Source organism: Belonocnema kinseyi, chromosome 8, assembly GCF_010883055.1.
Source record: "Belonocnema kinseyi isolate 2016_QV_RU_SX_M_011 chromosome 8, B_treatae_v1, whole genome shotgun sequence".
Classification (NCBI taxonomy): Eukaryota; Metazoa; Arthropoda; class Insecta; order Hymenoptera; family Cynipidae; genus Belonocnema; species Belonocnema kinseyi.
Genome location: NC_046664.1, coordinates 18,189,001 through 18,203,787, shown reverse-complemented (window position 1 = coordinate 18,203,787; position 14,787 = coordinate 18,189,001). Strand labels below are relative to the sequence as shown.

Below are 14,787 nucleotides of genomic sequence, written 5' to 3'. Positions count from 1 at the left end.
GAGCTCCAAGGAGATTATGTTGAAAAATAAAAAAAAATTTACCCAAAAAAAATTGTTTTTATACTTCATTCTAAGGACTTATTGAACTACCCTCGTAACAAGAATTTACCGCCGAATTTAATAATCTGATGTTGCCTACATTTGTTTAGAAAAGTAGAAGAAAAACGATAGAGCACTGTTTTTAAATTAGAAACTTTATGTTTACTGATTCTTTTTATTCTAATAGAACATTTTAATCCTGTATTTTAGAGGAAATTTAAAAATACTACTTGTTTTTCATTTTTGAACATTTCAATTATTAATAATCTTTTACACTAATTAAAAAAAACGTATGTACATATAATTCTGAACATTTAATTCAGATACTCATTTCACAACATCATTAGCATTATAAAAAATCATATAATTGTAATAGAGATAGGTTAAAAAACAAACTTTTATGCTACGAATTATATCAAATATTCAATCACATTAGTTTAGGATAAATAAATAACTTTTTTGCCAAATAGAGAAAATTAAAATTTAATCTTTATGTTATTCCAGGACAAATTAAAATATATTTGCACATAATTTCGAAATCAGAATTCAGATGCTTATTTCGAATTGCAAAAATTTACAAAAATAATGTAATTGGAAAGGAGGTATTTTAACATAATTTAATATTGTGAAAAAATGGCTATTAATTAATTAATCTTTTCATAACGTGAAAAGCATTTAAATATTATTTGCATTCAGACATTGAAAATATTGCTGTTCTACTTTTTTCATTTCCAAAAATGTTAAATATTAATAACCTTTTATACTCATTTCAGAAAAAAATAAAAAACATTTACATATAAATTCAAAAATTAAATGCAGAAATCTATTTTACATCATTAGAATTAAAAAAAATTAATCTTTATTTAATTTAATATTTTGAAAAAGTTAATAATTTAAGAATTAATTAATTATTTCACAATATGAGAAGCATTAAACTATAATTTTCATCAAAGCATTCGAAAGTTTTTACTTTATATATTTTTTTTCAAATTTGAATTTTTATTTCTAAAAATTTGATTTATCAATAAAATTTAAAACTAATTTAATAAATTCTTAGTTTTTATAGGATCAATTAGTAATTTGTTAATCAGCTCACAACATCAAAGGCAATAAACAATAATTTTTACTGAAACATTGTAATAATTTCTCAATGATATTTTCTTCAAATTTGAAAATACATTTCTATATATTTAATGTATTAATAACCATTAAAACGAATTGTAACAAAACTGATATGTATTCATTTATAATTTTTAAAATTAAATTTATATACTGATTTCACTTTATAAGCGTAAGGAAAATTATATAATTGTAATAGAAGTATTCTAAAGAAAAAATAAACTTTTATTGTAAAAGTAAAGTTTATACTCAATTACATAATCTTATACTAAATAAGCAATTCATGTTACTTAATTTAAAATGTCTTAAATTTAGTCATTATATAATTTAATATTGTGGTTAAAATTAATCAGCAAAAAATTAATTAAATTGTTTAAAACATAACAACCCTCAAGCAGTTATTTTTATTGACAAAATCTAAATATATCTACTTTATTTATATATTTTTTTTACATCAACCTTAATTTCTGAATATTTCAATTGTTTATTAAATAATTTCAGAAAATTTATGTTTCAACGGAATAAGTAAATTAAATTAAATTAAATTAATTATAAGCTTTTAACTAATTCTAGAAAATATAAATGTTAGAAGAATCGCTTTATAATTGATTAATGAGTTCAAAACCTAAAAACCATTTTATAATTATTTTCATTTAAATGTATATACATATAATTTAAAAAATTGAATTCAGATAATCATTCCACAACGTTACAATCATTAGAAAGAATTATTGTAATGGAGATATTTGAAACAAAAATAAATTTTTGTTATACAAATAATAGCCAATATTCAAGTACATAACTTTAATGCAAATAATTTATGTTATTATATGTGATATTAATGTTTATAATTTAGTTCAATTAAATTATTTATTATTTAATTTTTACTTATGTTATTTATTATTAAACTAAGTTAACTATTTTCACAGCTTACAATATTTACATATATGTCAATGCTAAAAATCTAATATTTACTTTGTAGACTTATCATTGGTACTCTGTGAAAAGTTTATTTGTATATAATCAATAAAATAATGTTTCCTTCACTTGTCATTAGTACTTATTAATTTATTAGATACTTAATATACTACCAAATATTTTTCCGAGATAAATATAAGCAGAAAACGTATTTTAACAATACAAATAAATAACATTTGTATTCTTCCCATGTATTTAAATAATTTTCGGCAATATTTAATTTTAATCTTTACGTAATTTAATATTGTAAATAAAGTTAATCAGCTAATTCAGAAATACATATGTCACTTCACATGAACCTTACTGTGTCTTAACACAAGCGTCCAATGTAACAGTACATTGTGAATGTACGCGGTGAAAACGCTGGAGCTTACATGTATGGAGAACTTGAATGCTACCCGATTTGCACAACAGCAGGGGAGAAGCCATTTTAGAGTGGCATTTTTAAATTTCGCGGCTTTAAAGTTGCATTCGGATCGGCCATTCGGTCAACTCCGTGCAACATCCGAAAAATTTATCTTAGGTTTCATGGTTGCGTTCTAAAATTCAAATGGATACAAGTGTCAAAAATATATAGGTTATGTTATGTGGTAATTACAAATATTAAAAGTGTTGAATTATTAATGAAGTGCGACATGTGGAGTGGGAAGTAAACGTAAATTACGTTCTGTGCCAATAACATGATGGAATGGCTGCTGAGTGACAAATACTATAAAATAGTAATAATATTTGGCGCTTCCAGTGGGCGAAGAGTAAATAAATGTTTTAGAAAAACAAAATCCGATTGAAAAGCTGACATCTGAAACAAAATTTACGGAATTTATGTCTTCATTTGTAACAGCATGATTTAAACTTAAAGGAGAACTCAAACAAATACCCTTAAAACATTTTGAGTAGCTTTGAATTACACTTAAAGATTTTTATTTTCTTATAAGATACCAATAATGTATGAATTTAATCATTAAGCCTGATAAAATAGATAATTATCATTCCCATATTACTAAAAGCTGAGATTGACAACTATCTTTAATCAAAAGGCACCTTCTACATTTCCGTCATTTTTCTATATTTAACCCTTCAAATTCCAGACCACTGCCAAGGTGAGAAAAAAAAGACTAAAAATTCATTTGAGGGTTGGTCAAACCCAATTTCGAGACGAGGTCGTGAGAAAACATTTTCTAAAATAAGAAAACTCCCTAAAAGATTTATTAATTAAAATTCTGGCAAGTTATATTGCCTCGAGATATTTTTCTGATACACCTATATACCATTAACTTGTCTCAGAATTCATTTCGGGCTAATCAATCTCGAAACTCTCAGTAATAAACATCCAAATCCACAAAGCATTTCTTTGGTAAAGAATAATCAATCGGAAGTATAATAAAAATGCCGGGTCCGCCATTCCATCATGTTATCGGCACAGAAAATAATTTACGTTTACGTATCAGTCCACATGTCTTACTTCATTATTAATCAAATTTCTTTATTATTTGTAATTACTGCATAACATAACCTATATTTTTTTACACTTGTGTCCATTTAAAGTTTAGAAGGCAACCATGAATCATAAGATAAATTTGCTCCAAGGATGCACGGAGTTGACCGAATAGCCAATCCGAATGCAACTTTAAAGCCGCGAAATTTGGAAACGCCCCTGAAAATGGCTTTTCCCCTGCTGTTGCGCAATTCGGGTAGCATTCAAGTTCTCCATACATGTAAGTCTGAATAAAGTCGCGGTAACCGGAATTTGAAACTCTTTACTTTGAAAATGTTACATTTAAGATTTTTAATTTCATAAATTTTACAATTCAGTATTGAAGACTTACAAAATACAAAATTAAAAGCGTTTGAAGTTGAAAACTTTGATAATGAAAATTTTTATTTCATCAAATGAAGGGTTGCAGAACAGAACTAGATAACAAAGATTTTTCCGAAAATGGTCTTTTTACATAAGAAATTCTTGAAAAATTGAATACATATTTTGTTAAAAAGATTTGTTCGAAACCTCAGTCCTAATATCTTAAAATAAAATATTAATGATTCAAAACCAGATGGATGTTTTTACTTGTTATCAAAAATTTTTCTGGCCAAATTTCTCTTCCTAAAAGTTTTTTATACAATATAATAATAAAACACTTCGTTTATCAAAGAAAAAGCTTTTAAATAAAACTATTTGCCACTTTCTGCAGCGCCAATGTATATCAATGAAATTCTAACCTAAAATCTTAAATCTCCATTTTCTAGAACAACAACAAAAAACATTTTGATACGATTTTTAATCGCTATCCGAAGACGATTTTCAAAACCAATGAAATTTAAGCGTTCATATTTGTGCATGATTTACTCGGATTTGGTTAACTTTTTCTAATCAAACCCATTTAGCAACTCAAAATCTCAGAAGTAAGTTTTTACATTCTCATTCCTGAGAATGTAAAATAATCGACCAAATTTCCAAATTTCCATCAAAAAATAGAAAAAATTATTTTTTTTAATAGATCTAAAAATTGCATTCAAAATTTTCACCAGATACCAAATATATTTCAAAACTATTCTACCCGAATTTTTCGATTAGCCCAAAATTTAAAAAATTATAGCATTTTCCCAATTTTCAATTTTTTTTTAACTTATAAAAACTTTTGTCAAAGTTTCTCATAAGTGGTTCAAAGACTTGCAATATATCCACATAAAATGTTTAATTTTCATGAAAATTGGAAAAGTTATATACTTTTCAAAAAATAGAAAAAATGACGTTTCGGCGCGCACAGAATCCGAAAATCATACAATTTTGTCGGTGTGTGTCTGTCTGTACGTCTTTCTGTATGTCTGTATGTATAGTTACCTGAATATGGTAATTTCGAACCAAAATTAAAAAATTGAGTGCATTTTCAAAATTTTGAAATTTTATAAATTTTTGTCAAGGTTTCTTATAGATGGGTAAAAGACTTGCAAGTTATTTAAATACATTTTTTTATTTTTATGAAAATTAGAAAAGTTATATACTTTTCAAAAATTTGAATATCTTCAAAAAATAGAAAAGATTATCTTTTTCATAGATCCAAAAATTTTCACTAGATACCAAATATATTTTAAAATTATTTTAGCCGTATTTTTCGATAAGACCACATTTTAAAAAATTAGAGCCTGTATAATGCAACAGTAGGGCGCGAAGCGCGATTATGGCAATGAAAATGTACTTATCAAGGTTGTAGGTTCTTTGAGAAACTTCTTTAATGTCAAATTAAAAAAAAGGTTCAGCTTTACTTTATGATTGTAGTGTATTAACATTTTATTTTTTATAAAATTATGATTAAAACTTATTTTTTTCATAAATTTATCCAAAATATACTTCATTTTTTAAATGAATAAATGCATGTCTTTAAAAAAAATTTCTTTTTTTTCCTAAAATTTTCAATTGTCATATGTCTTAATAAATATCTTTTTTACGCGTCCATAAAAAATCTTGAAAGAGACTTTTAGAGATATGCCTTGCCTATGTTTCTCTATATTTTTAGCTCTTAGTATTGAAATTTTAAAAAGCTATTGATTTTTTTATAAAAAATGCCATTTTTTCGATTTTTTTCCGGTTTCTAATTTTTTTGAATAACTGAAAGTTTAAAATTAATTTTGCTAATAGTTTCATATTGTAATAGATACTTTAGAACATACCTAAAAAAAATTCCAGACCAAAATATTAAATAACTTCGTTTCAACAACGAAATTTCGGGTGGGTTGCCTATGACCCCAAGGGGACGTATACGTTTTTCAAAACCTCAGGGGACGTTTAAGGGTTAATGAAGAAATTCTTCATCTCCGAAATAAGGTTTCGTTTTATCTTTAAATAGTGATTTTGATTTTACAAAATGTTATTTTGCTCTCCTGAAAAATTCCGATTTTTTAGTTATTTAGTTCTATACTGCAACTCTTCAAATGTAAATATAAAAAAATTATTTCAGAAATAAATGTTCACTCAAAGTATTAAAAAGTGAATAATAATTTATTTGACAAAATTATTCTAAGTCCGTAAAAAGTTTAAGAATTTCCAGATTTTAACGTTAAAAATTAAACTGTTTCAATTCGAAAGTCTTAGTCATTAACAAAATGTAATCATCCGATTGGAACTTTATAAACTATTTTTAACTTTAAAGTAACTTCATAATGATATATTCGTGAACAAACGCTTTCATTTAATTTAAGATATTATTTCAGTCTAAAATATTCAATTATATTAACCCATTCAATATCGAATTTTTTAATTAAGAAGAAGAATTAGTTAATATTTATCAATATTTAACTGTTCAATAAAAACGAATAAATTGAAACCAAAACTGCTAAAAGTAAAAAATTTATATCTGAATTGTTTGACAATTTTAAAATTCTGTTAAAAGAATGTTGGATTTGTAAATGAAATTGTTGTATTTTTATGTATGAATAACGCTTATTGAACACTTATTACTTGCAGAAAAATTTTAAGTAATTTTAAGAGATATTTAATGGGTTTGAAAATATTCCAAATTAATTTACAACTTGAAATGGTTTTAAGTAATTTAACGAAGTTGTGTACCAACAAAATTTGGTTATTCATACTGAAATTTCGGTGCAAATAGCCCCAGCCTTATTTAAAACAAAATGTAGGTTTTTTCAGACTTCAAATAAGAAATCGAAAAGCTTTTTAAGAATTGTGAAAGGCATGAAAAGAATAACATTTTCTTAAGATTCCTAGGAAAATTTAAACGGTGCGTGTGTTCGATCCTCGGTAATTCCGGATATTTTAATACGGTGCCTTTTTCATTAGCTATAAATAATAAGTTTCTTTAACCAAAGACAACAATTAGTTTTATGGACAATTATGGACAACAATTAGTTGTATGGAGTGTAGTTAAGAATTAATGTCAATAAAAATACGCGAAAACGGAGATTAAACAAGTCGTAAATTCTAAAAGATTAAACTTCTGGAAAACTTGTACAGTGAAAAACTTCAATAGCCCTCCCTTCTATAGCCTTTCCGAGAATTGACGCCCCGCCGCATGGAGGTGTAAAAGGTTCTGCACGCAGTGCGCGGAATCTGCGGCTGTCACTCAGATGAGCAGCCAGGTCAGGCCAAACAAAAGCGGAGCAGGCTATAATGAGTTAGCTGTCACCCACCTTCAGCCCCGAAACCGGCGCTAAAGAAGGGTTTCACTGTATTTTACATTTATAGGACATATCGCTTGCTTCAAATTTCACGTATAATTAACTTTATAATATTTTACTATCAGGTCTATGGCATCTTTAGTCGAGGCAAACCATTTTTTAAAAATAATTTAATAATAATAATGCTTTATTTGAATTAGGAAAATAAAAAACAATAGCATATGCTTTTAAATTGATCAGCTCCAAAAAATGACAAAACATTAATGAAAGAACGCATTCGCAATACATAGAGAATGGTTTTAGTATTGCAAGAGATTATCTAGATTTTATAAATACCCTATTAATAGGCCTTTATTGGGTTGTCTACTAATAACCTCGCTGGCTGAGCGTGATGTTTTCGCTTGCGCCCTCGATAGATTGCCACTTTAGGGCCTCGATAGAAAATAGAAAATCTAGACAGGGCTTCTTAAGAACCAACTTATAATTTCTACCCGGGTTTGGTCTAATAGTATTTTTGCATTACCAAGATTTAGTAGTAAGTTTTTATAATGCAAAATAATTTTTTAATAAAATGGAAATATCTCTGCAGAAAGTAAATCTGCAACTTCCAAAGAACAACTGTTTAAAAGTTTGAAAAGCAAACGTCATAATCATTGTTTATGCAATCCTGCGTTCAACTCATCGCCAATTATAGTGTTCAAATTAGATGACTTTGCCCAATTTTTTAATGATCGATACTAAAGAGTAAATAACTCTTCAAAATATTAACATAATTAAAAGATAGTGGATAACAAAGAAACGCAAGCGACGAATATCGTATTATTATTTTCGTAGGGATTTACATTCGACTACACTATGTATTTGTATCGTACCAAAAGTAGATGAAGCGCTGCCAAAAAAATACATAAACTAATTTTTATGCTCTTATAATATGTATCAAGCTCTAATATTGAATAAACATTTATTAAAACTAAAAACGAAGCGATCCGCGCGCCCAGCGAGCAAAGAGAATGGGCCCGTGTGGCGGGCAGATTTTGAAAAGTCTTTTTGGTCAAAAATCACTTTTTTCAACAATTCGATTTTGTTAAGATTATGTTTTTAAAATTTTTCTCGAAAACATGATTAAAATGTTGTATTAGAAGAAAATCAATCACTAAAAATAAGGTTTTTGAATAAAAAAAGCGCTCTATCGTTTTTTTTCTTCTTAGCTCAAAATATTTGGGCAACATCAGATAATTAAATTCAACGGTAAATTGTTGTTCAGTAAGAATTTTTATTAACCTTGAGGACAAAAAACACCTATTTCTGCTACATTATAATTATTGTAATTAGGAAATAGGTAAAAAATCATTGGAAAATATACCTATGGGATAAAACATATTTATTATCGTGCGATGACTACTCAATAGAGTATGCTTAATGCTGCTTAATGTGAGCAATTTTCAAAATGTTCCCTTATCTAACTACGCTTCTTAATTTGCTTTATATCACTGCCATAACCCTAGAACAATTAAATTATTTTTAAATTATAATTAAATAGAGTAACATCTTGTTATTATTATGAAAGCAGACATTACGTTTTCCGACATCTTCTCGAGAACATTTGCCATTTCTGTTCCAGTCTGTTGTACCATGTTGTATAAGTGTCCTTTGTTTCTTAAGAGATCATAAGGATGACCAAATTCCTATTATTATAAAATTATATATAACTTGAATCACAATAGCCTTTTCAATACTCTAAAAGTTATTTTTATAACTTTAAAACTTAAAACATTTATAGTCAAACTCACCACCATGGAACCGGAATCCATCACAATGAATTTATCACAATCCATCACCGTGTTCAATCTATGAGCAATAATAAAAACCGTGCAGTCCTTAAATTTTGTTCTGATAGTCTTCTGAATAAGGTCATCTGTTTTAAGGTCAACATTTGCTGTAGCTTCATCAAGAACTAAAATTTTTTTATTTCTAACGATGGCACGTGCTAAACAAAGAAGTTGACGTTGACCAACACTGAAATTGAAACCACCGTCAGATACTTTAGCTTGTAGTTGAGCATCAAAACCCATAATAAAATTCTTCAGTTCCACCTCTGCCAAGGCTTGCCACAGCTCATCGTCTGAGTAATTCCCAAAAGGATCCAAGTTTAGTCTTATAGTGCCAGCAAAAAGTAGAGGCTCTTGCGGAATAATACTGATACAGGTTCGTACATCGTGCAAGCCCAGTTTATCAGTTGCCAGACCATCTATGTAAATCTCACCTTTCAAGTACGCTAGTCGAAAAAGAGCAGCGATTATAGAACTTTTTCCTGCTCCTGTTCTACCAACGATACCTACTTTTTCCTTCGAGTTTATCACAAAGTTTAGATTCTCAAGCACCATAGGTCCTGTGGCACTGTAGCTTAAACAAACATCTTTAAATTCGACGCAACCCTCTAAAGGCCACTCAGGTCGTGGTTTATTTTCTGGCCTGGTTTCTAAAGGAGATTCTTCATCCAGATCAGAGTATTCAATAATTCTTTCAACAGATGTCATGTAGCCTTGCATCTCTGTAAATTGTCTGATACCCCATTGCAATCTGTCAGCTAGTAATATGCATTGCGAGATGACTAAACCTGCATAACTGGCTGATATGTTGAAATTTACTGAGACAAATAAATACATTACAAGCGATACATAAAGGGAACATACGAATTGTATGTAGTAGCCAAATGCCCTTGAACTAGAAAAAAACAAGTACCAAGCGGATGAATGAAGATCTTGATAGTTATCGAACTCTTCAGTCAAAATTTGCTCAGCTTTGAATGCTCTGATCGTTGTAATGCCTTGAAGAGTAGCATTAACATGATTAAAAACTGGCGATCGATCTTAAAATAAAAAAATTCAAGATTAGATTTGAAACCAGCGTTTTTCAAGCAGTTAAATTATGGAGTAGGACTTAAGACGAAGATTTTACTAACTTATAGCTTCCAATCGTGTTAAACTGCGCAAAGTTCTGACGTAGATAAAGTGCAAAATATAAAACACTGAACCAATGCCGATAGTAGGAATTACAAGCCATGGATTTACAAAACAGTTGATGAGAACTGCTGCGAACGACAGTAAAATGTTCTGTGCAACATCTAGCAGTACAAATGATAATTCCTTGTCAGTAATTCCGATATCTTTTGAAAACCTAGTAAGAGGCATATGGCTAATTTAATAATATTGTAAAAATTACACAGGCCCAGCCCTTTTAGAGTGCAGGCTTGATAAGTTACCGGTTCAAGATCCTTCCAGAGGTGTTTTCATGAAAGAACGACATCGTAGTGCGCATAATACTGTAAAACATTCGAGAGTGTAGATTCTGGGATGATCTTATAGATATCTCACAAAGTATCAGAAAAAAAGCATTTCCAAGAATTATAGTCAACAGGGTGAATGAACTATACGTTTGAATGTACCACATGTTATCAATATCATCTGCTATAGTTCTGTTCGTTCGTTCATCTACTCTGTTTACCCAGCCTGCCAGAAAAAAATCTCCCCATGTGGCAACAACTTGATAAGTGATACCTAAGACCATTACTAAAAGTAAAATGGGTACACTTTCAGCTGCTTTAAAATATCTCAAATAAATCCGTTTGGAAATATTCCCAACCGATCGATGTTCAGGAATCTCTTTTGGATCCGCATTGTCAGAGTTTCTTCCAATACAGGGCAACTGCTCTTTTTTAAAGATGTACTCTGATTTTCCCTTACCATCATCAACATTATCGTCTGTAACTGTTCGTGTATTAATAAACTCTAATTCCGAATCATGTAGGTTAATTTCGTTACAGGTTTCTTTCATCTTGACTAATCCTCTATTTAAAACCAATATCCGATCTACAGTTTTCAGATACTGCAGCTGATGAGTTACTAGTATTCTCGTCTTTCCTTTTAAGTATCCGCAGATACAATCTTCGAATATTTTTCTGCCCACATGAGTGTCAACAGCTGACAGTGGATCATCCAGTAGATATATGTCAGCATCAAGGTATACTGCCCTTGCCAGATTAATCCTTGCTTTTTGACCTCCACTGAGTGTTATCCCTTTTTCACCAATAAGAGTTTTATCTCCGAATGGGAGCATAGCGAAATCTTCTTTCAATTGGCAAACCTCGACAACTTCTGCATACCGTTTGTCATCCATCGGAAGACCAAAGAGAATATTTTGCCTCACAGATGAAGCAAACACCCAAGGTTGTTGACTGACGTATCCAATTGTTCCTGACACGTCAATAGTTCCCGTTGTGAGTGGTAGTTCTTTGAGTATAACATGAAGGAAGCTACTTTTACCAGACCCAATTTGCCCAATGATTGCAGAAAGGGAACCACGTTCAATTTTAAGGTTTATGTTATGTAATGTATATTTCTCATCATGGGGTGACCATTTTGCCGAAGCTCGAACTATTCGTATTACACTCTCACAGCTGAGGTTTTGTTCATTAACATTCTGTGATCTCAAGTCCTTTGTCTCTTCAAGCATTAGAAAATTGTCAAGGCGATTGATAACCACTAATAACCTTGCCAAACACTGGGCACCTTTATAAATAACAAGTTCAACACAGTCTTAGTTAGAAAATAATTTTATAACAAAAAGATATGTTTGAAGTTGAATGTATTCTGTATAAAAAAATTACAAGTGCATCGTAATGTTAGATACTGACTGTAAGTGAAGGCAAGAGTTGCAGTATTTCTCAATTCGTTATAAAAAGCCGTAACCATGTAGAATTTTTCTGCTGAAATGTTATTTCCAGACAGAACGTAAAACAATACGAAACAAAAAATGCAAAGCTGAGGAACATAAGATGTAAGAGAGTATGCAAGGGAGCTTATATAGCGTATTTTCCTATTTACTCTCACTTCTTTCCTGTAATAAAAATACGTATAGTGACCGAAAATTAATTAGAACAACATATGCAATAATAACTTACGTTCGAGCTTTCCTAACTAATTGAGAAAAGGGCTTTTCCCAAGCATACATTTTAATTACTTGTACGCCAGCGACTATTTCATTCATTAGTGAAAGTCTCTTATCTGTTCTCAAGGACACTTTTTGTGTCAAATTTTTTACCCACTTTCCACAGTATACTGAAACCATATATTGTTTTTATTTGACATTATATTGAAAATTATATTTTATTTTGTCTCACCTTGAAAAGGGAAGATCAAGAAAATAATAGAAGTGCCTACAAAACTAGAGACGTTCATCTGTTGATAAAGTACCAAGGTAATAATAACTGCTTGAATAGGTCCAATCCACAATAAATTGAAAAGGTAAATCTCATTAAAGATAGAGACGTCGTTACTTAAAAAATTTGTGATCTGCGAGATTCGAGTTATCAAAATATTAGATAATTAATATTATTATTCAAAAATAAATTGTCGGCTAATAAATGTACTTTCTTACCTGACCTCCTGATGCCTCATTGTTTTCTAGAGACGCCTTAGATATTTTCAAGCATTTTCTATATACAAGAGCAATACAGCAAATCCGAAGTTTCATTCCTAAATGAAGCAGTGCATGATTCAAATGGTGAATCAGAATGCAGTCCAAAATCTGACATATAATGAAACCTGAAGTCCATCCAAAAATCTCAAGGTTTGGCGTCTCGTCCTGATTGCTCAAATAATTGAGTACTTTAGCAAATAGCAGCACTCGGATGATTCTAAGTAGAACGATGTTAGTATGTGCGTTAATAAAGAATAATATCTTTTCGATGGATCTTTCGAATCGGTTGATTGAAGGTAAACCCTAACAATACCTGAGGAAAAGCAAGTTAAATGCTTGGTAGAGACCCAGGATGATATATCCTGTTCCGTAACTTTTGACTAGTACTCTTAGCAAGCTAGGTCTTTTATTTGTTTTCGCTTTTATTTTCTGCTCTTCCTTATGCCAAACTTTAGACATGTAATTTCCTAAGAGTTTGCTGGAATCTTCATTCAAGCAGCAATAAAGGTCTGCTGTCTGCAAATCTCTCCGAAATCCAATGCGAAATATTTTGTACAGCCATCTACAAAATTAAAATTAATATACATTAATGATCAGAATAGCTCTAAGGAAATAATATTTGTTTGTTTCCTAGATGGAAGAATTACAAAAACGATTAAACATTGCTATGAAATTGAATTATATTATAATGTAGCTTACGCAAAGGATAACACGGAGAACACATTGGCATATTCTCGCGGGTTCTTGGGTTTTGAATTCCCCTCTTTATTACTTGCATCCATAGTAAAAAATAGCTGTGAAATATATAAATATAGTTACAAAAAACAGTTTTACACTCGAATTCTGTTTATAGTATAAGAAAAATTTGATTGTCCACACGTGGAATCAGATTTTAATCTATTTACAAACTAATAATATTCAATCAAGATTTTTTGATAAGCATTTAAAATATAAACTAATTTATAAAAGAAATGGGTGAAATTACGATACACTGAAGCATACTGATTTTCTCGGACAATTATGTGAAATTAAAAATTAATCAGGATTGAAAAAGAAACGACAAAAATCTGCATTGCTAAACTGGTTTTGGAACAATATGTATTAACTATCTATGCACAAAATAAATCTTCAACTGCCAAAGAACAACCGTTTAAAAGCTTAAAAGTTTTGCCTCATAATCACTATTTATGAAATTTTGCGCTCAGCTTGTCTCCAAACCTAGTAATAATATTATATAATTTAAACAAATTCATTCGTGGTTGTTACTAAAAAGCGATCTCCATTACAAACTCAAGACATGGCCCAATTAAAAAATTGCTATTAAGGAGAAGGCAAAGGAGGGTACGTATAAAGGCCATAAAAGGTAGCTTCAGCGATTATACCCAAAATATGCGGTTAAAATCATTTTTCTTGCGATTAGTGCCTTAGAAGCTGAGAATAAAAATCTGCACTGATTGTAATGTTCTGCTTACTAGTTTTTTAAAATTTGAGTTTGAGTTTTAAGTTTATGTCAAATTAGCACTAGTACACGGAAAAAATAAGTTGTCGACACTTTACTTGATATTTACTCTAGGATAGGCCACTTTTTTTATAATCTCATCCAATTTTTATAAAAGAACCACAGACTTAATGTAGCATAACGGATTCATATTTTAACGCATAGGAAATTTTATGTTTATAACGTTTCTCTTCTGAACGAGGGATCGACTATCAGAAATTCGCGCTTGAATTTCTGGAAACGCGATAAACGAATTGTCACGTGTTATTACGTATCTTAGACGATTGGTGAGTCGCCAAAAGTAATTATGAAAAGTGGGAAGGTGCTGTCTTCGAACCACACATTAATAATAATTGAATAGAAGCATTATCGTTAAAGGCGCAAAGTGTTCGCATAGAAATTTAAGCGATCATAAAATACTCGTAATCACGTTTGTGCGAAGCAATTTGTACAGTCTGTCAAGTTAAAGCGTGGGTGGCTTTACTCGCAGTCGGTAAGGTGTATCGACATGATTTTGGTGTCAAAATATTAAGAAGAGCTCCCTC

General features: G+C 29.9%; 1 protein-coding gene across 2 annotated transcripts; it reads right to left on the bottom strand.

The window, feature by feature from the left end:
- Nucleotides 1-8,548: 8,548 nt before the first annotated feature.
- LOC117178012 (probable multidrug resistance-associated protein lethal(2)03659) lies at nucleotides 8,549-12,851 on the bottom strand. Of its 2 annotated transcripts, XM_033369193.1 has the most exons (9): nucleotides 12,703-12,851; nucleotides 12,446-12,617; nucleotides 12,227-12,383; nucleotides 11,960-12,162; nucleotides 10,529-11,834; nucleotides 10,229-10,443; nucleotides 9,057-10,135; nucleotides 8,844-8,951; nucleotides 8,549-8,767 (listed from the first exon to the last, which is right to left on the bottom strand). In XM_033369193.1, exons 1-9 carry the CDS (start codon nucleotides 12,796-12,798, stop codon nucleotides 8,726-8,728), a joined length of 3,378 nt encoding a protein of 1,125 aa, XP_033225084.1. In that variant the 5' UTR covers nucleotides 12,799-12,851; the 3' UTR covers nucleotides 8,549-8,725. The 2 variants fall into 2 exon arrangements, with proteins under 2 accessions (XP_033225084.1, XP_033225085.1); XM_033369194.1 differs by lacking the exon at nucleotides 12,703-12,851 and having other exon boundaries at nucleotides 12,486-12,579.
- Nucleotides 12,852-14,787: the final 1,936 nt, after the last annotated feature.

Bases quoted from the DNA above. Each gene is read 5' to 3' on its own strand.
- LOC117178012 (XM_033369193.1), bottom strand. From the start codon at position 12,798: ATGAAACTTCGGATTTGCTGTATTGCTCTTGTATATAGAAAATGCTTG. The intron at 12,384-12,445 runs GTGAGACAAAAT...ATATGGTTTCAG, and splicing joins CTTGATCTTCCCTTTTCAAG to TATACTGTGGAAAGTGGGTA. The intron at 10,136-10,228 runs GTTAGTAAAATC...TTTTATTTTAAG, and splicing joins AACACGATTGGAAGCTATAA to ATCGATCGCCAGTTTTTAAT.